The sequence below is a fragment of the Toxorhynchites rutilus genome, chromosome 2 (genome assembly GCF_029784135.1).
Source record: "Toxorhynchites rutilus septentrionalis strain SRP chromosome 2, ASM2978413v1, whole genome shotgun sequence".
NCBI lineage: Eukaryota > Metazoa > Arthropoda > Insecta > Diptera > Culicidae > Toxorhynchites > Toxorhynchites rutilus.
Genome location: NC_073745.1, coordinates 239,587,330 through 239,609,608, shown reverse-complemented (window position 1 = coordinate 239,609,608; position 22,279 = coordinate 239,587,330). Strand labels below are relative to the sequence as shown.

The window sequence follows — 22,279 nt, the reverse complement described above, 5'->3', positions numbered from 1 at the left end:
TTTGATTGAAAACATAGAAAAATCATCGAAAAAAAATGCTTTTCAAATGAAGCGAATAAGAATCAAATTTCGGACAGATTGAATTCAAATTTCGGACACTTTATTTTGTAATTTTCTGGACGAAAATTACATTACACTTGATAATATTTGAGGGGCTTAGAATGCAAGGGGTGTAAGTGACTTGATCGATTTCTCTTCATCTACTTTTTCTTTAATTAATAACTCAATTGCAAAAACGTTCCTATTTAAGTTTGCTATAAAATCTGATAGGTGAGGTTCTGACCTATCTTCCACATTGTCAAATACAGCTGGGAATGTGTTTGAGACTAAGCTATGACCAAAAGAGAGAATCGATGTAGAGAAATCGATCAAATCACTTACACCCCTTTCATTCTAAGCCCCTCATTTTATAGTCAACTGCGAAACACTTACCAAGCAATCAATTAACGATGATGAGAACTGATGAAACACGGGAGAAATTTAAATATTTGAGGGGCTTAGAATGAGAGGTGTGTAAGTGATTTGATCGATTTCTCTACATCGACTCTCTGTTTGGGTCATAACTTAGCTGCAAATACATTCTCAGCTGTATTTACCAGGGGTACGACTAAAACGTCAAATCCCTCATATTGCCAGTGTACCCAATATTGCTGCGGTTCACTGACATTTTGGTTCTATCAATTACTGTTGTTTACAACTCGGTCCGGTTATATAGTCGAATAGTGGCTAACTTCAAACTCCATGTTAAATGTGAACACCTCCATGTGAAACCGAAATATGAAAATCACTCATGCAGTTAGAATAAAGCAGCGCATTTTTCGATTTCAATCCTCGTAAATGATATGTTGATAAATAAATGACGCCATATTGATTTTGATTTTGGGTAGCCTATATTCAATTGATGTCTAACCCCTGGTATTTACCAATGTGGAAAATAGGTCGGAGCCTCATCTATCGGATTCTATAGCAAACTTAAATTGGAAAGTTTTTGCAGTTGAGTTATTAACTAAATAAAAAGATGATGAAGAGAAATCGATCAAGTCACTTACACCCCTTGCATTCTGAGCCCCTCATTTATGAACGGGTAAATTCCACGTGCTCACGCTAAGGAAACGTCAAACATAAACGACAATTATGTTATAATTCAAATGTAGTTCTCATATGAAATGATAGTGAAACCAAGGGATTACTCTAAAGAAGCAATTGTGATATTAATTTTATAGATATATCATCAGTGCATTAAGCATTTCATAATATTAGAACAAAGTGTCCGAAATATGATTCAGAACGGTATTAAAGTTTATTCCATGCAAATTTAAGAAAAACATTTCACCACATGCTTCTTATTTGTTAAATTTAAACAGATTTATGAACTCAGTTCATTTCATCGCGCCCGGTGGAGTACAGCTTTGATCTGTACCAAAACATACAGAATAATAATGCGTGAAATTAATTTATCTTCCTTCAATCCACCGCAAGCTAGGGATCGTTCACATACTCAAACTTCCGTTAATGTCATCTACGCTCAATCAAATGCACACACACTCTTATCGAATTCAAACAGTACTTACTTTTGTTGCCGATCACCACCTTCGGGTTTATGGCCATTGTATCCACCCCGATTGCCGTAGTCATGCCCGGATTGCGAATGCGACGAACTACTTCCGGACGCCTGAGAACCCTGTTGATGGTAGTCATGCCCACTCGTTCCGCTACCTCCAGCACCACTTAAGTAGCTCCATTCGCCTGGTCGATCATGATCTGGTCGCTCGCCATGATGCGGATGCTGTTGCTGCTGTTGGTGTGTGTTATGTGGCTGATTATACCCAGCACCCGTTCCGGTGGGACCTGATGGATACCGGCTCGACGAGGACGCCGAACAGCAGTCCGGACAGCAGGGTCGACGATCGCCGGAGCCCCCAGAGTAATCCGGCCTGTCCGGGCCACTGCTGTGGTGGAAACCGATCGGCTGGCTGGTGTAAGTTCCATCCGATGGTTTGCTCTGGTGGTGATGGTAGTGGGAGGATGACGACGATGGTGCTGATGGTGATTGTTGGGATGGTGGATATTGGCCCGGTGCAGATGGTGATGGGGAACTCGGTGGGCGACTTGCAAAATAATAACCACGTCCAGAATTATCAAAACCGGATGTTCCTCTGAACAATATTTTTTTTTGGTGGGGAAGGATATTCGGTGTATGAACAAAGTTGAATCGTAATATTTTGTTGGAGTTTAATACGAGTTTGGGGAGAGCTTTCCCGCGTGCGTGGCATGCTTCAGTGCAAGTAAATTAGATAGATGTAGTAAGCCGGAAAGAACCATTCCGTGGTAAAAGGAGGTTGCGAAATGAAAAGTGATTGCCTCTTAATGCGAATTGTTATAGCATAAAGTATTTCCGGAAAAAAATGTTAGTTTGTAAATGTACAAAGTTTTTATATCGTTTCATTCATGTCGTCCAAAATGAATACCTTCTCTGTTTATTCTGCCTCTCTGACCTCGATATAAGATTGATTAAAATGAAAGCATCATACGACCATTTAAACCTTTAGCATTCCGTTCATTCATGCCAAATGATTCACGAAAAGTGAACACAAAACTGAAGACAGCAGTTCAAAAAGTTTCTTCCACGCCAACAAAAAGACGTTTCTTTTCGCCTTTTTTTATATAGCAGTAAAAAAGAAAAATTTACCCAAGCAACTGTGAAAGCGACATCATTTCTCCTTCAATTTGGTGAATGATGTAGGGATTGAAATCGGGGGTTGAAAAGAAACATGGAAGTTGTTTTCCGCCCTGCGGCGGGAATACTTTTTTCTAATGATCAAACTTTATCTTCATCACATCGACCCTCCAAAGCTGGATGCACCTTGTTACGGATCTTTGCGAACAGAAATCGACGAAATTGGCAGTTCACACTTCCGATGCAAGTGTGACGTTGGCTTCAAGTGTTCAGAAGGAGAGCAGCAATCAATACATTGCGGATTTTCTCTTTTAAATTGATGGTACAACCAAAAAGGTATAATGTATCGCCAAGACTGTCAAGGAACAAAGTTTACAGGAAAATGTTCGATTTCTCATAACGTGACTGATTTTCTTCTTGACGCTCATTCAAACCTCTTGCTCCTCTCATGCCTAAAACCGGGATTCCTCTTAAGCGAGAATTGATGTGTCAAGACATGTCGTTTTCTATCCGACAGCCAAATGAGACAGAGCTATTCAGTGCTGCCACAGATAAATCTCGGCCTGAAAAAACATAAATCCCATTTCTATAAAATAGATAAATAAACGATTCGAAGAAAATCAAAGAACCATCTCTCCAGTTTAACTTCCCGATATTCCAAAATACTCGAATACTATCGAGGGCTAGATTGATATTTTTATTCCCCATTGAGCTGCAAGCCAATGCACAATACCGGCCAATGGATGTTTCGAGACATGAAACGAGTAATTGGACGCTTTTAGGGAACGCTTAAAATTGTGCACTGGTTAACAGTTTTTAAACGTCCGGTCTGCTTCGAAGGGAGGAACCCTATTGGGAGCAGAAGAAGAGGTTGGATCGGTAATGACCTGCTGTGTGGCCATCTGTAGACTTACGAGCCATAAAATGCTTGCACGAAACCAATGAAAATTGCTTGCAGTGGGGCTTACCACCACCACCACCAACCCCTTCCCCTGTCCCCATCACAGGGGCGTTACGACTGGATCGACCAATATTGAGGGAACGGTTCCCTCGGCGGAGGATAATCAAACAGTCATTAAACGTAATTTAGTGCTTTTCATTAAAAGCATTTGCTCGTTTCGTCCTGGTCTCCCGATCGAAAGTTAGATTCCAAACCAATTTCAATACTCCCGGGGAAGAAATAATATGCAGCAATCTGAACGGTTATGAATGGTGGTTTTAAGATCTTAGATAAATATTTCAGCGCTAGCTTTCGGCTTGAAGCGCGTTTGAATAGGTAGAACAGAGGTCGGCCATCACCCTCCGATATTAAGAACAATGCAGCCAGAAAGCCAATCGACACACAATTGATTTGTAGTCTAGTAGATCAGAGAAAAGAAAATTAAATATGAAATGACTGTGTGAACTGATGCCATTCAAAGAAAACATTCGAATGTTTTCACAAATTTTGTAAACAAGGAACACAGAGGAATCCTTAGAGTAATGCGAGGCAAAGGTGCGCTCGGGGCAAAAGTGCGCATTGGCCTTTTTGAAGCAAACGAGCATAAAAATTCGACTACAGTGCATTCGTTTGATACATTATTACACCTGCAGTTACCTAAAATAATTGGAAAGCTCGAAACAACACCGTCAAGGAGCTTTTTTTAAAAATTCGATTAGTTCAAAAATTGTTCGCAAAAGTTCGTACCAGAATTTTGGTCTCAAAAAATTATAAAATGTTTTTTATCAAATTTTCAACGGGATCCACAAGAAGAAAACTAATTTGAAGAAATGCACTCCAGAAATGCTGTCGGGCCGACAGAGGCTACGGGAGGGTGTCTTGAAGCGTCGTATTGCGGCAGACCTCAGTATTTCTGAATCAGCTCTGAGGAAGAGGCTCATATCAGTAAGTGATTTGTGATATGAATCTTCTTTTATTGACATTTCTACTTCTTGCCATCGAGCACCTAGGGCGATTCAGACAAGTATTTATGAGTGAGCAGTCTGAAGATCTGGTGAACCGTTACATAGCACTGAACAAAGCTTTCTATGGTATGACTCTCAAAGATTTGAGGCACCTATCGTTTGATTTTGCGGAAGCCACAACCGCCAGCACGAATTCAACCAAGTTGTAAAGAAAAGGATTGGGCTTCTAGCTTTATGAGGAACCATCGTCTGTCTCTTCGAACCCCAAAACAGCGCAACGAGGCAACAGCACTCCAAGGCAAAGCGTCGGAACCCTCAAAACCGAAATCCAAGATGAGGAAGAAAAATAAACAATTGCTTCAAAATCATTCAAAAGGAATTTCAAATGAAAATTGTTTCAAATAAATCATATGAAGGTAACTATGTATTCATAAACTCGATCTATATTAATAAAAATGATTTGGTGTCCGTTCCTCACGATTTAACTCAAGAAGGGAGCAACGGATTTAAACAGTCAGTATCAGGATTGATGCGTCTTAGTCTGCATCAGGTTTATATGTCTAAAAAGAAATTATATACCGCGAGTATAGATTACGTACGAAAAACTAATTCCAGTGGGAACTAGAGTGTTCGAAATGATTTATATCAATACTAGCTGACCCGGCAAACGTTGTTATGCTATATAATGTATTTCTAGAGAATATTTTAGTTGGTAAAAATAACGAATATACTTTAAGACAGTTTGTATGTTATCGTTCAGATCTGTCAAAATGATCTGAATGATGATTTTCACAGCGAAACAGACATATGCGTACCTCTTATTTTCGAATTTTCCCTTTCTATTTTAAATATCCTTCTTCACTCGACAAAAAAATTAGAGGAACAGAGTGCGAAGTCGGAAATTTTGAGTGATTTTTGACATGCTGTATCTTCGTGATAAATCAACGCATATCGATGGAATGCGCACCATTTTGAAGCTACAACTTTTGAAGGTATTAGAATATTTTTCGTATATATTTTTATCTTGGTGTGTGTAGGTGTAGTGGGCAACAATATCGGGAAGAAATAAAAAATCGATTTTTCTGTATTTTTTCAAGAATACTCTGGACTTACCCATTTTTTGCCAACCAACTCAACAGCAAATCCAATTAACCTCATCAATCAGCTTTTTTTTGGTTCCAACAACGTTCCTGTAGGACCTTCCCACACCGAGATATTTCAGTTTGAATAAAAAATCACCCCTTCGTCTTTGATGAGGAATAATTCAATAAGCAACCATCGCATCGCAAATCGAAAGGCAGTTTTAAAAACTCCAGTAAATTCTACACAAGGCTGATGTGTTACTTTGACGAAAAAAAAAATTATTTTAATTTTTTTTGCATCGATTTAAAAAAAGTGCCAAAAACATGATCTTCATAGTATTTTACAAAATTCACTATAGTTGTGCAAATATCATAGTAAGTTCTAATGTTTGCAGGCAAATTTTTAGCCTAGTGTATTCCATAAACATCTGTGAACGTTTCATATTGATACGTTCAGCCGTTTTTTTCTAGCCGATTTTTCAAAGTTTGGAGTAAATTAGAGGAGCATTTGATCGCAATCGTATCAGAAGTACAAAATCCTACGCGACTCGCAGAATGAACGATTCGTAACTTTCGTTTTCATGCATTTGCAGGTACAAAAATTGTAAGAAATGATGATACTCACCCATATTCATACGCATTTCCACACATACACGCACTCTTCACCTATAAACTCATGAATACGAATGTTACGAATCGTTCATTCTGAGAGTCGCGTAGGATTTTATACTTCTGGTACGATTTGCGATTGAATGCTCCTCTAATTTATTCCAAACTTTGAAAAATCGGCTAGAAAAAATCGGCTGAACGTATCAATATGAAACGTTCACAGATGTTTAGGGAATACTTTAGGCTAATAATTTGCCTGCAAACATCAGAACTTACTGTGATATTTGCACAACTACAGTGAATTTTGTAAAACACTGTTAAAAATTCTGTTTTTGGCATTTTTTTAAATCAATGCAAAAAATTTAAATAATTTTGTTTTCGTCAAAGTAACAAATTATCCTTGTGCAGAATTTATTGAAGTTTTCAAAACTGTCTTTTATTCATATACCTGAAAGTTGTAGCTTCAAAATGATGTACCTTCCATCGATATGCGTTGATTTTTCACGAAGATACAGCATGTCAAAAATCACTTAAAATTTCCGACTTTGCACACTGTTCCTCTAATTTTTTTGTCGAGTGTATATAAAGATATGCATAGTCAAATTTCTCGAATTTTTCAAATTATCTCAAATATTTTCCAAAGTACTCTATCATTCTAATTTGGGTAAAGACAAACTCACAAAATATATGGACGAAGTAGATCTGATCAGCCGTTCTCCCGTGATGATGAGTTATACGTACGTGGGAAAAACTCTCTTTTATATATAAATATATCAATTGTGGGTTGGACGAAGTTCGCCGGGTCAGCTAGTTTGTTAATAAAAATAATTTTGTTTCAAATGCTGGACATTTTCAAATATCTTATATTGTCAGTCTCCTCCCTCCCAAAAATTTTTCACGTGGTATGTTCGCACATAACAAACAACCCATCTCCACCCATATAACATCATACAACACCCCCCTCCACCACACTGGATCGTGCATACAGACTCTAGTAATTATGCTTCTCCCACTAAAGCATTTATTTTTGTTACATGTTACCTCAGAAGTACAATTCAATAAGTGCGCACTTTTGCCTCATACGGTGCGCACCTTTGCCCCCACTATAGGGCAAAAGTATGCATTTGCCATTTTGTATTAAAATAGTTTTTTGCCTAACTACAAACAAAACTCGAGAAATTCTTGTACTACGTTTCGAAGGTAATATATTAGGCTGTCAAAAAAGTCCTGCGGTATTTCCGCGAGGTGTCGTTGTAAGCGCGTAGTTCTAGTTGTATTCATTATATCGAGTCATACTATAGCTTGTTGGAAAGGTTTTTTGTGCGCGCTATAGTATAGTCCTTGACAGTGTTTTGTTTGGTTAAGTTCGTGAGTTATAGTGTCGCAAATATGGAGCAAAATAAAGAGAAAATCCGACATATTTTACAGTACTACTATGACAAAGGCAAAAATGCATCTCAAGCTGCCAATAAAATTTGTGCAGTTTATGGACCCGATACAGTTTCCATTTCCACCGCACAACGATGGTTTCAACGTTTTCGTTCTGGTGTAGAGGTCGTCGAAGATGTGCCACGCTCCGGAAGGCCTGTCGTCGAAAATTGCGACAAAATCGCTGAATTAGCCGAGAAAGACCGGCATAGTAGCAGCCGTAGCAACCGCCAAGAGCTGGGGATAAGTCATCAAACCGCTATTAATCATTTGAAGAAGCTTGGATTCACAAAGAAGCTCGATGTATGGGTGCCACACACGTTGACGCAAAAAAACATCTTTGTCCGTATCGACGCATGTGAATCGCTGCTGAATCGCAACAAAATCGACCCGTTTCTGAAGCGGATCGAAAAACCCAAATACCTGTAGAGAAGTGCGGGGCAAAGGTGCGCACCTAACTGTTGTCATCCCATAACTCTTGAAATAAAAGCAAATACCATTCAATTTTTGTTGTAACTATATATTAGGCTGTCAAAAAAGTCCTGCGGTATTTTTTTTGAATTTTCATTTGTTCATAAAATTAGTTACAATCATCTGTTTTAAGTCAAATATGCGCCGTTTTGTTCGATGACCTGTTCCCAACGAGATGCCAACTTCATAATACCCCTGTTATTGAAGCTCGCTTCCTTATTGGCAAAAAACTCGGATAGCCAATTTTCACAGGCCTCTTTTGTCGCTAACTTCTGACTACCTAGCTCGTTCGCCATGGACAAAAACTGGTGGTAGTCACTTGGTGCAAGGTCCGGACTATACGGCGGATGCAAAAGAACCTCCCATCCGAGCTCCCGGAGCTTCTGGCGCGTCACCAAAGAAGTGTGTGGCCTGGCGTTGTCCTGATGGAAGACAATGCGGCCTCTGTTTATCAAAGATGGCCTCTTCTTCATGAGTGCTACCTTGAAGCGGTCCAGTTGTTGGCAGTACAGGTCCGAATTGAGCGTTTGGCCATAGGGAAGTAGCTCATAATAGATTATTCCTTGACAATCCCACCAAACACACAGCAGAACCTTCCTGGCCGTTAATGAGGGCTTGGGCACCGTCTGAGCCGCTTCAGCGGGCTTCGACCACGACCGTTTGCGCTTCACGTTGTCGTAAGTGACCCACTTTTCATCGCCAGTCACCATCCGCTTCAGAAACGGGTCGATTTTGTTGCGATTCAGCAGCGATTCACATGCGTCGATGCGGTCAAAGATGTTTTTTTGCGTCAACGTGTGTGGCACCCATACATCGAGCTTCTTTGTGAATCCAATATTATAGTATGACTCGATACAATGAATACAACTAGAACTACGCGCTTACAACGACACCTCGCGGAAATACCGCAGGACTTTTTTGATAGCCTAATATATTGGTAACATACTTGTTCTGAACCTTCCTTGATATAATGTAATTTTGGAAGAACTTAGGGGAAAAATCTAGATTTAATGTACTCATCCAAAAAACCCAGTTATATCTCTGCAGTCTCTAAGAGATACAAATTATATAACTTCAACAAAGTTTCATAAATCTGTTAGTTCTGCAATTTTTCAGAAGACAAAACTCAAGCATAAGTACAAAAAATTAATTTTTATTTTAACTTAGTAATAGTTTAAATCAAAATGTACAATTATCCGGATAAATATTTAGAACAACTTCTTTGAAAACACCCAACCTAGAGGGTGAAAACACACCTTGGTTTACTATGCAATCGATTTTGTGTAATGATGCACGTTTATCAGCATAATATTTCATTTGGCTTGAGTGTTTGTAGCATGTGGCAAAGTACACATTTGCAACCAATCATCAACGACAACGAAACAGTTGATATAATGTGTCAAATTACGAATTTGCTAACGCAAACATTTTATCGCTGGTTTTGACAGTCATTTTTTGCAAATGCTTAGTATTATAGGTTTTAGGCAGTATCGATACCTATGAATGATGTTAAAATGAATCACAAAGAATGTCAGAATTTTTATTATTCAATTGTTTAAAATATTTATGTTCAGTAAATTCACATTGAAAAATGAAGTGTTCGAAATTTGAGACAAAACGGTATAAGGGAATATAAATATTGCTATTTTTTCAACGCAACGTAAATCTTACCTTACGATGGTAGAAGAATGCAATAAACAAGACCTTTGTCGACTTTCTCGCGATCAAAACATACCAAACGGCCATCCAACAAACAGCGATATATCACCATTTAAATTTACCAATAACTGCTGTAACATAATACTATAATTTAATACTTGTTGAACGGAATCAGTAAATCATAATATCACGGTTTCACGGTGCTGATTCTAGTGACAACACTTATTTCAACAGGCCGTGAAATAAGGCGAAATATGTCTACCCTCCCCATTCAACACCAGAGGCAAATATACACCGAAAGAAAGGACAGAAATGCGCCCTCCGTCTGTTTCGAGAGATCATAACTGAGGAATGTCCCCAAAGTCTTGGAGCTCATTCCTTCTCGCCATGAAAAGCGCAAATTAATATGTGTGCCTACGTTTGTGTGCGCTTCTAAGAATGGCTCCCAACGAGACATAATAGGCGCCCACTTAATAAATTGCTTTTAATTGACATGCTTCGGTGATTTATAGATTTTCATAATAAATGGGTTAGGATCTGTGGCAGCCCGGTGTGGGTGTGTTCATCGATTTGCATGTGTCCACATGCGTGTACGTGGGTGGCGGTGTGTGAAAGGGGGTGTAGAGTGAGTATGTCTCCATGAGTAGACATACATTCCTCCCGGAATGTTGAATGTGCAATGAAGCTTCTTACCGTCTCCTAGCATATTTTTTCTCCAATCAAGGGAAAGCTGCTTCTTCCTTTGTGTCAATGGTAGATGCTAATGGATATCGCTATGAATATCCAGCCTTTGTTGTGACTAACGGATTACTGCTGATGAATGATTGGTGATGCTTCGATCGTAATTGGAATCAGGTGCGAGTGGAATGCGACGCGCCTTGCCCTTCCAGCGCAGAGCTATCTTCATAATAACATTCTTCCGTTCGACAGTGGGTAAACGATGGAGATAAGCCTTCAGGCACTCTGAACAAGAACATATTTTGAGTCTTGACATGTAAGTTTATCAGATACAATCAAGCTCCTCTGCTCACAGGATACTTTCAAGATTGCATAGGCTAGCCGACATAAAACGAACATAAAGGGCTTTTCCCTCCTCAGTAGACATATGAAAAGTTCAGGCGACAGACGAAGCACACATATTTTCATTCAATCTTTATTCTCGTTTGTAGGAAGAAGGCTACTATTAATCACATAGGAAAATTAAGAAAAGCTTTGTAGCAAGCACACTCTATCGAAAGGAACTAAAAAAAATGCACAAAGCAGGTTATAAGCTTGAAATCGCAATAAAAGCTGATTTGAAATATTCTCCCAGCGATGGAGAACACATATCCTTGGCGAAAAATTAAACATCCGCGAAACCAAGCGAAGCTCTCGGGAAACATGTTCTGTTAAATCCGCGCTCCATTCTCCTAAGGGTAATAATAATAATACCTGTACGTTTCATCCCACGGCCGGAAGTTCTTATTGTCGTATCCACCGTAGCTACCACGATGGCGATCATCGTAACCAGCACCGTATCCACCGGATGTTCCGTAATGACGATCTAGAAATATGAACCGAACCGGGGAGGGGATGAAAGTCTGGTCATGATCGAAATTTGATCTTGATTACCTCGATTACCGCTTGGTCCGTAGCCACCACGTGACATCATCATGTACTGTTCATAATTTGGATCAAGATTATCGTAGCCGTTGCCGCGGTAGCCATAAACACCTCCTCGCATGCCCATATCAGGGGATCCATAGTAACCACCACCCATCCGATCGCCTGGCCCCCGACTGTCATATGAACCACGCATCGACATCGGATAGTGTCGGTCATCGTAACGGTTCATGTAGCGATCATCGTACCTGCGTGGACAGAAAAGAATGTACTCATAATAATTACTTTGGTTTTTTCCTTGTTTTATTCTTTTATTTATTTTCCTGTATTTGTTATTCACGATAGGTGTTAATCACCTTCCGGTGTGAACAAAACGGTTTCCCTGGGATTCGACTAGTAATTAGTAAGATCTGGTCGAGATCTGAATTTTACACCCTTTCAACACTCTCAATAAGCATTAGATCTAAACAAGACAATAAATTTGAAACGGGTTTTCAAATATCTCGAGAACGACTGCATTCAGAAGGAGATTGATAAAGAGCTTTTTTATTTTAAATAGAGTCAGGATTCATAATTTGTGGCTAAAATGATTGTTAACATACAAAACTTCAAAGTTTCGAAAATTCATAAAAAATAGATGTTCCTCTACGTTTGTCAAGAATAGTTTTACCTGTTTTTTAAATTTTCTACATTACTTCTATTTTATGTGAAAAAAATTTAAAAACATTTAAAACATATATTTTAGATTATGCGAATTAAAGTTTTGTTGGTAAATAAAAAAAACTATTTTCTTCCTCAATATATATATTTTTTTATACGTTTGGACATCAATACTCTATAACTCTTTCTAAGACACTATTTCGGTAGGACTCATAGTTTTTGAGATATAAATTATCAAAGATTTCTCTCACTAAAATCGATAAGCCCTTTTCAAAAGTTACACTTGAGTCAAAAAAATCCCAAATGTTGTTGAAAACTCATATTTCCTCCAACCCAAACGAAATACAAACTTTCATTGGAATCAAAAATACAAGTTTTTAAAATCTGCGTTTTTAGTTCGATTTCCTTTGGAATTGCACAAATCATTGTTGTTTCGTAGGCTTATTGGGACCTGAAAAATATATGCTTTTTCCAGAGTAAAAACAAAATGCATTTTGACGAAAAAAGATTGAACGAATAAGATAGTGGAGAAAATAATTTAGATGCACATTTTCTCACGTTCTACCAGATCCGATGGAATCCGACATATCTGATTCACTGAAAGTTTAGTCCAGTTTTAACTCTTTGATGTCGTTTGCCTGCTCTCAGCCACCACAGCAAGAAACCATGCAAATCTTATATTTTACTCAACCAAGTATCAGTTTATGCTTTTCCTAAACGAAGCTCGATGTCTAGTGAACCTGTTCACGAATCAATACGGTGCTCCTATGAGTAATAGATAACGGTACTCAGTATCAAACAAAGTAGTCACCCACACAAGACAACGCACAGGTCGTTGAATGCATAGGAATGTGGAACAGAAATCACAAAAACTAAATTTAGCGATTGCAACACTTTGGTGTGATGGAAAAGATTGCTCATAAGTATCAGAACTAAAGTTTGCATAAATGTCTCATGTTATTTGAATAATCGCATAAGATTCTTAAGCGACAAAATCTGTTTTTTATATAAAAACATCACAATAAAATACATTGTTAATACATATATATAGTTCACAAAAAAAAATAAAAAAATGTAACTTTGAGTGAAGTTGAGATATTGACAAGTTCTGCATCGCAAATTTTGCATTAGAAAGCTCTTAAAATCTATTGAACACAGTTTGCATTTGAAATATAAAAAATAGAGCAAAAAAAAGACGGGTGGGTAATGTCGGGGACATAACCGGAGTGACGTAGGACTATACAAAGGGGACAGCCTTTGCTAAATATATATTTTAAATATATTGTTTTATTTTCTTCTCCTACGTGAATACCTACCTATCCACCTGAAAAATGAATTAGTTTACTGTTTACTCTTTATGGACATGTTGGGGGTTCTGAAAAGAACCTTTGATGTTGTGTTTTTGCGTTTTTTTTACAAACTTTCTCAATTTTTTCTCACTGTCTTATAGTTGATTCTTGATTTTTTTCCGAAGGCTTTGTACTTATTAAATGTTCAACGCCGGGCATCTTTCGGCGTATGCACATATCGTACAATCAAAATGATGGCTGTGATAGGGGATGCATAGGTGGTCATCAGCTCATTCACTATCATATATTTCACTATTGAGCACATTACCGTACCTTAAACTGTTTCCGTGTTTCGGAGACGAATGAATTGTAAGATTTGTAGTTTCCGCAAACAAAGTAAATAAAAATGAAAAATAACTGAGGTTGTGGAGACGAACTCTACGATCTGTCGAGAAATAAACGAGCTATAAGCGTTCTGAAAAACCAACAGTAAATACAGGGACGGATGACCTTCGGATTAAAGTCCTTTAAAATAAGAACAGAGCAGCAGGAAATACATAGCTCATCATGTTGCTCCTTAGTTATGTTCGTATACCATGCAGATGTAACCTCAGTCAATTTTCAACATCAGTTATCAACCAAAGAAAGCAGTTCTTGCTACCGAGAAAATTCGTTAATGCCATCCTGCATACAATGTGTTGTAATTTGAAGCCACTTTTAATTCGGAAACCATGCATGGGTTTGTGAAAACTGAATGATCAATTTAAAAGACCCCAATCACCAATAAGTTCAAGAACAAGATAAACAAAATAAATCAGTTTATATTATATGTCATATTATGTCACTTTAGAATGCATTGGTATTGTGAAAAACTTTCAATAACTCTTCTTCGAAAGGTTTAATGGCCCTGAAAAGCGCCGTGTTCTACGGTGGCTGGTTTTGCCACCAAAGCAGGTTGTATAAACAAACTTTTTCCTTCTTCTACCTGCTTCCGTTTTGCGATTGCGTTTGCCACTCGCTGAAACTAGTTGTTGCCACCGAACCGAATGTGCTCTGTTCTGTAGGCGGGTTTTTTTGACGTAGGACTACGTCTTTCATTTCTATACTGGTGTGTAAAATCAAAGTTTCGAAAACGAAAGCGTTACGCCGGAGACCGAGATTTTGAGCGTTAATAGCTCGTAAACAACTGAACGAAATGGTATGATAAACACTTCATTCGAAAGATAAAATGTCTACGCGTTATATACTTGTTACTTTCTGACCCAAAAACTTGTTTCAATAGTCTTAAAATTGCTTTCAAAACAGGCTATTGAAATCACCAATCGAGCACCGCTCGAAAATCCACTCAGTTCAAATTGAACAGCGATTGGAGCATGTTGTCGCTGTTGTGGTGAAGCTCTTCGTTTATCATGAAAGCGCGGATGAACGGTGTCACCAAGAGCCTGTTTGTGCACCTCAGGCCAGAAGGGAATCCATCAGGAGGAGAGTGATGCCACAAACGGTTCCCCGGGAAGATCTCGAAGCAGCCGCTACACACACACACACACACACACACACACATACACGCGCGGAATTCTCCGTTTGGATGCCATTCAGCATCGAGAAGGATCCGGAAAATAATCTGTCAGTTCCTCTGGGAATTTAAAAATACATTCATGTGAAAGAGTTTATTTTAATGTTTTCTATCCATGTCACACTGTGACCAAATACATTTGGTTTTGTGATTTTGTGAGACAACATCGTTGCTGAGGGTGCTGGACGGCGGAGGATCGAGATATGCCCTGAAACGCAAGCAGTTTGTTTGAAACTGTGAGGGAGCACAGAGAAGCCGATCCTTCAGGAAAAGAGAAGGTGACCATCGAAGCAGCCGCTACACATACACACACACGCACGGAATTCTTTCCGTTTGGATGCCATTCAGCATCGAGAAAGATCCGGAAAATTATCTACCAGTTCCTCTAGGAATCTAAAAATACATTCATGTGAAAGAGTTTATTTTGATGTTTACTATCCATGTAACCTTGTGACCAAATTTGTTTCAATCAAGTGCTATTAACAGATGGTTATCGAGTTAGCATTAACCACTGGTGGGCTTCCAGTATCGAGGAAAATGTGGAAATATCTAATCGTTACTGAAAATAATCTGCCAGTTCCTCTGGGAATTTAAAATTACATTCATGTGAAAGAGTTTATTTTAATGTTTTCTATCCATGTAACACTGTGACCAAATACATTTGTTTTATGATTTTTCAATCAATCGCAATTAACAGGATAGCTTCTGAAGATTATTCTTCCCCATCAGTAGGATATTTCCGTATCCAATATTGGATGCATAAAACCTTGTGCCTCCAACGTAACGCTCTCGCTTTCGAAGTTCTCCAAATATTCATTCATTCAGAATGAATTCAGATTCAACTTCAAACAAATGATCTCTAAATCAACGATAGTCCTACGTCACCCTTGCGGTTATACCATAGATATAACCCACTTCCTGTTTTATTGTTGTGAGCAGCTTTGCAAGCCAACTAGAGCACTCCGGCGGCCGAAACTCTATAACCGCTATTAGGTATAATGGTGCTCCGGCACCAATCCGTTGATGCGATGTGATGTGAAACGATGCCATACAACCACACTGATTTACGGTTTGAAAGAGAATGATATATTTTTCAGCGGATCCGCGCCTTTTGTACTCAAGCGGTACACGCTCACAGGATAGAGACAAATCGGCAGACTCAGCCAAAGGGGCGAGTCCAACGAGACGAACGAAAGAGCGTTAAAAGGCAGCGATGGCAAAAAAATACATTCATTACGATTTGTTCGCTCGTTGGATTCACATGCAGGCTAAAAAGGGTCCTTTTCAGGATCACAAAATTATCTTCAATCTAAAGAGTTTATTGTTTTGTTATCACTCGATATCCCCATCCTGTTCGGCTAAACCTTTCTGTTTAGCGATTGCGTCTGCCACTCGCCACAGGATTCACAGTTGGAAAATTTCTTACCATCCAGCTTGGGACATGTTGTACAGTAAATTACATTTCATGCGATGTGACGAAGCACCGCTCACTGTCGCATTGGAGGCGATTTTACCCTGTAATTGAACATTTGCGATGACAGTGGTAGAGTGCCGACTTTCAATGTGGGGTCATAATTTGAATCTCTATGTTTACAAAAATGTCCAACTAAATATGTCGCATTACATGTCCGTCCAATTTAGCTAAATGTCGAACTAATTATAAATTACTGTACTTTCAATCTGGAAACAATTGAGGAATTGGTGAAAATTGAATAATCAGGAAAGTCCCCAACTATCAATAAGCTCAGAACAACTGCCAAATTCACATACTCATCAGATCCTGGCAAACAAATTATGAAAAAATCAATTTGTGTTTTATTATTATTTTGGATATTATTTCAGAAAGCATTGAATTGTATTTCGTAAACTCTTTTTTGAAAGGTTAAATGGCCCTGATAAGCGCCGTGTTTTATGGAATGGTTCCAATTTAGAAAACTTAGTACTCGTGGTTTTGAAAAAAAAAAACATTTCGAACGCCCTCGATGCCGCCAGCTGACTCGATCACTTCGGCGGCCGAAACTATATAACGCCGGCTAGGTGGACTGGTGCACTGGTACTAACGCGCTCGGCCTAGCAACCTTGCGGGGAACTCGAGACCAACACGGTTCGAGCGGGATTTTGTCTTTCCCTTCACTTTTCCTCCTTTGCCATGTCCAGACATGGCTGCTTGGGTTGGTTTATTGATGTGTTGTGATGCGAACCGATATGGTGTACGGTTTGAATGAGAATGATCGTTACGGTAAGGTAAGGTAAGGTAAGGTAAGGTATTGTATTATAGAGACTTTAAACTTTTGCAGTTCATTCGTCTCTAGCCTTGAGAAAGGCCGTTTGAAAACTCTACTCTACTCCAGCGCTACCATCTCCACCCTCTTGCCTTGAGAAAGGCACTCGATCCCTCGCCGTCCAGCTCGTCCAGCAACGATGTTGTCCAGTCGGTGTCCACACAAAGAATGATCGTTACGGCAGCGGAGCGGGGATTTTTAAGCTGACTGGCTGGCTCGAGAATTACGCATGTGTGAGACAGCAACCAATGTTTCGTTCATTTTTTTCTTTTTCCTTTCCAATCGTGCTTCATTCTATTTCGCTGCTGCTCTGGTTGCCCGTTTTGGTCGGTACGATTTGAGGAGCACAAAATGAACCAATCAAAAATGGGCACATAGTGCATTTTGACAATGCTTGATATTTCACAATTATTCAATTATTTATCTCAAGAAAAATTAAATGTTATTCGTTATGATAGATGCGTAGATATATTTCCTATCAATTAATGCAAAAACCTTTGCGATCTATTGAGAAATGCTCGAGTTATGAGCGTTCCAAATCTTGCATTTTTTCCTACTTGTTCAGTGCCTAGATTTCCATTTCACCCCCTATATCTTCCGGTTAGACGTAGTCCTACGTCAAAAACTGTTTTTCCATGGTGACCCTAACACAACTTATAAAAAAGGCGCTATATCGGTTATTTCAAGAGATAGAAAAAAGTTTTGTTCTACAAATTTGCTTAAAATAACTGGGGCTAAAACATTGTCGAATCATATTTACCTCTATCTAGAAAGATAGGAAAGTTATATTTTTTATTTCATCGAAAATTTTGGCAACCCTATTTTTGACAGCCTTAAAATGAGCGCTTTGTCATATGTAACAACTTTGTCGAAGACAGTTTTCGTCTAGAGAATAACTGTCGAGCTCTAAATGCTAGTTTCCACTTAAATGCACCTTCTGGACCATTGTGCACTGGTCCTGGTTTTTGACTACATGTTTCGTAAAAATAATAAAATTGGCATCTTCCGTCTTTTATCTTTCTATTTGAGCCTGCAGACACTTGCTCTTTATAACTACAAAGTACCACAGTAATTGGATTTTTGCTAAAAATCTGAAAAAATGAACTTTGTTCCTTTTCAAAAAGTAGTCTATTTTTTTAAATTTTAGATTATATTTTATTTAGATTTTTTTTAACCCATCTCGTTTCACTGCAAGCTTAGATGGTGAAGTCAACTTCTAGGACAAGTTGGCATGAAATTCGTCAGCAGTGAAACAAGCGGTAGGGAAACGCATCCACGAATTGACCGACGATTCTCAGCGTACGATCCAACAGTTCGGCTTAAAAGTTCATAAGTTGACGTCTAGATGGCGCATCTTGCAAAAATCTACTTGACTATCACAAAGAACCATCTTTCAATGAATACGTGTCAAAATTTGACAGCAATCGGTCGATTGGTTCGTGAGTTACAGCATTGAGAGTGAAGCAATGTTTGTTATTGTGAAAAAAAATGGAAAACCCGAATTTAGTGTATTGATTGCAAAATGGCATGAATTGGGCTTCGAATTGCTTCCGCATTCACCGTATTCTCCAGATCTGGCCCCCAGTGACTATTTTCTGTTCGCAAACCTGAACAGAATGATCGCTGGCAAGAATTTTAAGACCGATGATAAAGTGATAACCGAAACTGAGGCCTATTTGGAGGAAGAACCGAAAGAGTACTACAAAAATGGTATCGAAAAGTTGCAAGATCGCTATAATCGATGTATCGCCCTCGAAGGTAATTATGTTGTATAATAAAATTGAATTTTGCAAAAAAAATAGTTTTACTGTGTTACCTTATAAATTTTTCAGCCGAACTGTTATTGGAAAGCTGAACAAAGATGATTTTGCGCACCATAGAAATTACAAGCCTTTAAGATGATGTGAAATACGATAAACATTTGAGTCATTTTATTTTTTTTTATTTATTTAATCACTACGTCTTGAATCATATAAAAAAATCCCTTGGACTGCTATCTTAACCCTTTATAAGTCCGTGAAAACCTTTTTGCCACCCAGAAAAAAAAATTTTTTTTTGCTGCACTTGGAATATTATTTCAATATTTTGCTCAACCAAAGACTTCTAAAGGTATCTGCGAATACTCCAATTTTTTGAGAGCTGCTAAAAATGTCCAATACTAAATTGGGTGTCATTTTTATGTAGACAAACCGCAATTTTAGAGCACCGGCACAAAATTCTGTTTAAATTCGTTAAGAATGCAACAAGTTGATAAGTTTTTGACTGTAAGCGTTCTATTTAGGATCCACTGTATAAGATCATGCAGTTTTTATTTGGTGAAAAATTCAAATTTTTCTTTTTCTTTTAAAAAAAAAAATTTTTTTTATGATAGAATTCTATATGAAAAAAATATTTTTTTTCGATGCTCTAGAAATATTGTTTTAATTATTGCATTAACAAAGACGCAATAAAGTGAGCTTACAAGGCAGCGGTGAACAGTGTTTTTTGGAGTTAACGGGCAGTGGCAGCAATACTGTCACCGTTTTTTAACTGTTTCAACAGTTTATTTGTTTTTCAGTTTTCTATTCATGATAATACCTAGATCTCGGATGAAGTCAAGGCGTTGAGTGAGTAAACATGAATGACGTACGACTCGCGCCGCTAGATTATAATGGTTTTCACTTGTTAATGTTCAGTTCCATGTCATTGTCATTCTATCATATTCAAAGATGCATGATATTTCATTACAGATTTATAAACATTCTTCGGGAACCGATCCATTATATAAAAACAGCATCAGGTGTATATAGGTAGTTAATAAAAAAATTAAACATCCATTGAAAGTGAGATACTGGTTTCACAAGTTCACGTGCGAAATAATTAGCCAGGAAACAACTTGATTATATATAAAGTATGACTGACATAAGTATACCATCGAGTTCAATGATTTGACCATTAATAATAAGCAGGGAAAACCGCGTATGTTTCCCATTCGGTTATTTTGCAAAATCATCTATCCCATTATAAAGCCTCAGAACAAACAACGCGCCCACCGGCCACCGATGGTGATTATCCGCCATCGACCTTAATTGACAATTTTGCACGATGCTTTAAAAGCTTTTAAGGGGTTCCGAATTATCGCTTACCCCATCATCATATTCATGTAGCTGGGCCTCATGTAATATCCATCGCCGCCGCCCCGATTGCTGGCCCGGTCGTCGCTGTACCCATCCGGCCGATAGTACCAGTTCCTATCGTCATAGATCGACCCCCGGCCACTGTAATATCCATAAATCCCACCTGGCCGGCCGTATGACCTCATGTCCCGATCGGCATTGCCACCGGCGCTCGCTCCACAGCCTCCGCAGCGGGGCTCTCTTCCGAGGCGTCCATACTCATCCCGAGTGTTGCGATACAATCCACCCAGCGTTGGAATGGCCAGCTTCGATGACGAGACCGATGATTGGTCCCCGCCACCAACGGTATTTTCCTCAGCCAAACTGGCACACGAACCCTGCTGCAGCACCAGCGAACCCACCAGCAGCGCCCAGGTGACTAGCTGTGAATGGAAATGAGAGAGGAAAAAAATAATGGAAAAATAACATTAAATAAAGGTAATCGAGAGATAGGGGGTTCGCAGATGAATAGTTCAATATTCAACAAGAGCAGCGTCGCTAGCGGGGCACCCACCCATGGTAGGGAGGACACGGAAGGAAAATCGGTGGAAAGCGGAAGATGCGAAAATGTAGCTCAATGGAATAGTTGTGACTCGATTTTGTGTAACAGTAAAATGGTTTATTCAATACTGGGCCAATGTGTGGTGGATCTTAGAGTAAATTGAAAAAAAAAAAAACAATTTGTTCAAAATGACTAAAACTACTCAATGTGCGCAATGCACATCCATTGCCGTGTAGAAAATTTAACATTTTTCTTATAGAAAACACTAATGCAAACGAAGGTTATGGTTACACGGATTTGTTTACAAAAGTAAGACTGTTTCAAAATAATAATAAATTTACCTATACACTCCGCCTAAATTCTGAGTGAAGCATAACCAAAACAATTTTCCCACTCCAAGAATTATAGATATACAGAAAGGTATTATTAATTTAAAGGTGATGGAAAAAAGTTGTATCTAGATCCACCCAAGCGCACACATATTTCCCAACGCAATTACGCTTCCTGCAATCGAGTAAATTCACTTTTCAATGCAGGTCAAAATTGTAACACGACTGATCCGGCTCCGAAACGAACATGTAGCAGAAAGTGCATCATCAACTGAGTGAAAGGGGCAGCGGTGCATTCACTCATTCGGTCAGTCAGTCAGTCGTCGTTGGAATCATAGCATTTAGTGAAACACTGGTTTGACATCCGAGCATGTACAGATTCACATAGGATGATGTCGATGTGGTGCATTGCGTGGCGCTTCGGTGGAAGCTGGCGGTAACCCACGAGCCAGTCAGTCGTTTAGATAAATTATAACAATTCCGCTCGGTCTAATGGGAAACGAACGAACGTCACACGTACAAGTACCGAGTACCCAGCAATGAGTGATGAAAAATTCGCACACAATGATCATTAGTTGCTTCTAGATAATGGAAATGGTGGAGCACATCGGTGTAATTCGGTTACGAAAGGAAAATCACTGGTGTAATAATCTCTTCACATTGAAAATTGAAGTAAAAAGTACTCTGAAATTAAAAGATAAAATGATAATAATTCAAACTGTTGATTGAAATTATCTTTTTTTCGTCGTACATAATCGGCGAACCTCACCCAATACTTCAACTCGAGCCCGAACAAAAAGGCTGACGCGAAGCGCAGATGAAATACACTTGTTGAATGTGATCAGTGGCGTAGTGTAGGGGGAAGGGGGCGGTCCTGCCCGTGTGTCACGCTTCGAGGGGTGACACCCATGACCACGACAAGTATTTCTTATTAAAAAAACATGATTTTGAATGAAGGTAACCGGTTATTAATTATGGTATTATCTAACAACATAAGTTGCTATAGAAAAGTCCATGTTATAGAATCTTGCTTGTTTTTTTATGTTCATTATTATG

The 22,279-nt window shown here is 38.7% G+C and overlaps 1 protein-coding gene across 5 annotated transcripts in view; it reads right to left on the bottom strand.

Moving 5' to 3' along the window:
- Positions 1–22,279, bottom strand: part of LOC129764579 (pro-resilin) — a 123,089-nt gene that overhangs the window by 31,395 nt on the left and 69,415 nt on the right. For 4 of the 5 annotated variants that reach the window (XM_055763787.1, XM_055763791.1, XM_055763788.1 and 1 more), the window contains 4 exons: positions 20,363–20,775; positions 11,443–11,681; positions 11,263–11,374; positions 1,572–2,156 (listed from right to left, as the gene is read on the bottom strand). In XM_055763787.1, the coding sequence (XP_055619762.1) occupies positions 1,572–2,156; positions 11,263–11,374; positions 11,443–11,681; positions 20,363–20,775 (1,349 nt within the window). The remainder of the gene's footprint in view (positions 1–1,571; positions 2,157–11,262; positions 11,375–11,442; positions 11,682–20,362; positions 20,776–22,279) is intronic. The other variant, XM_055763790.1, reaches the window with a different exon arrangement.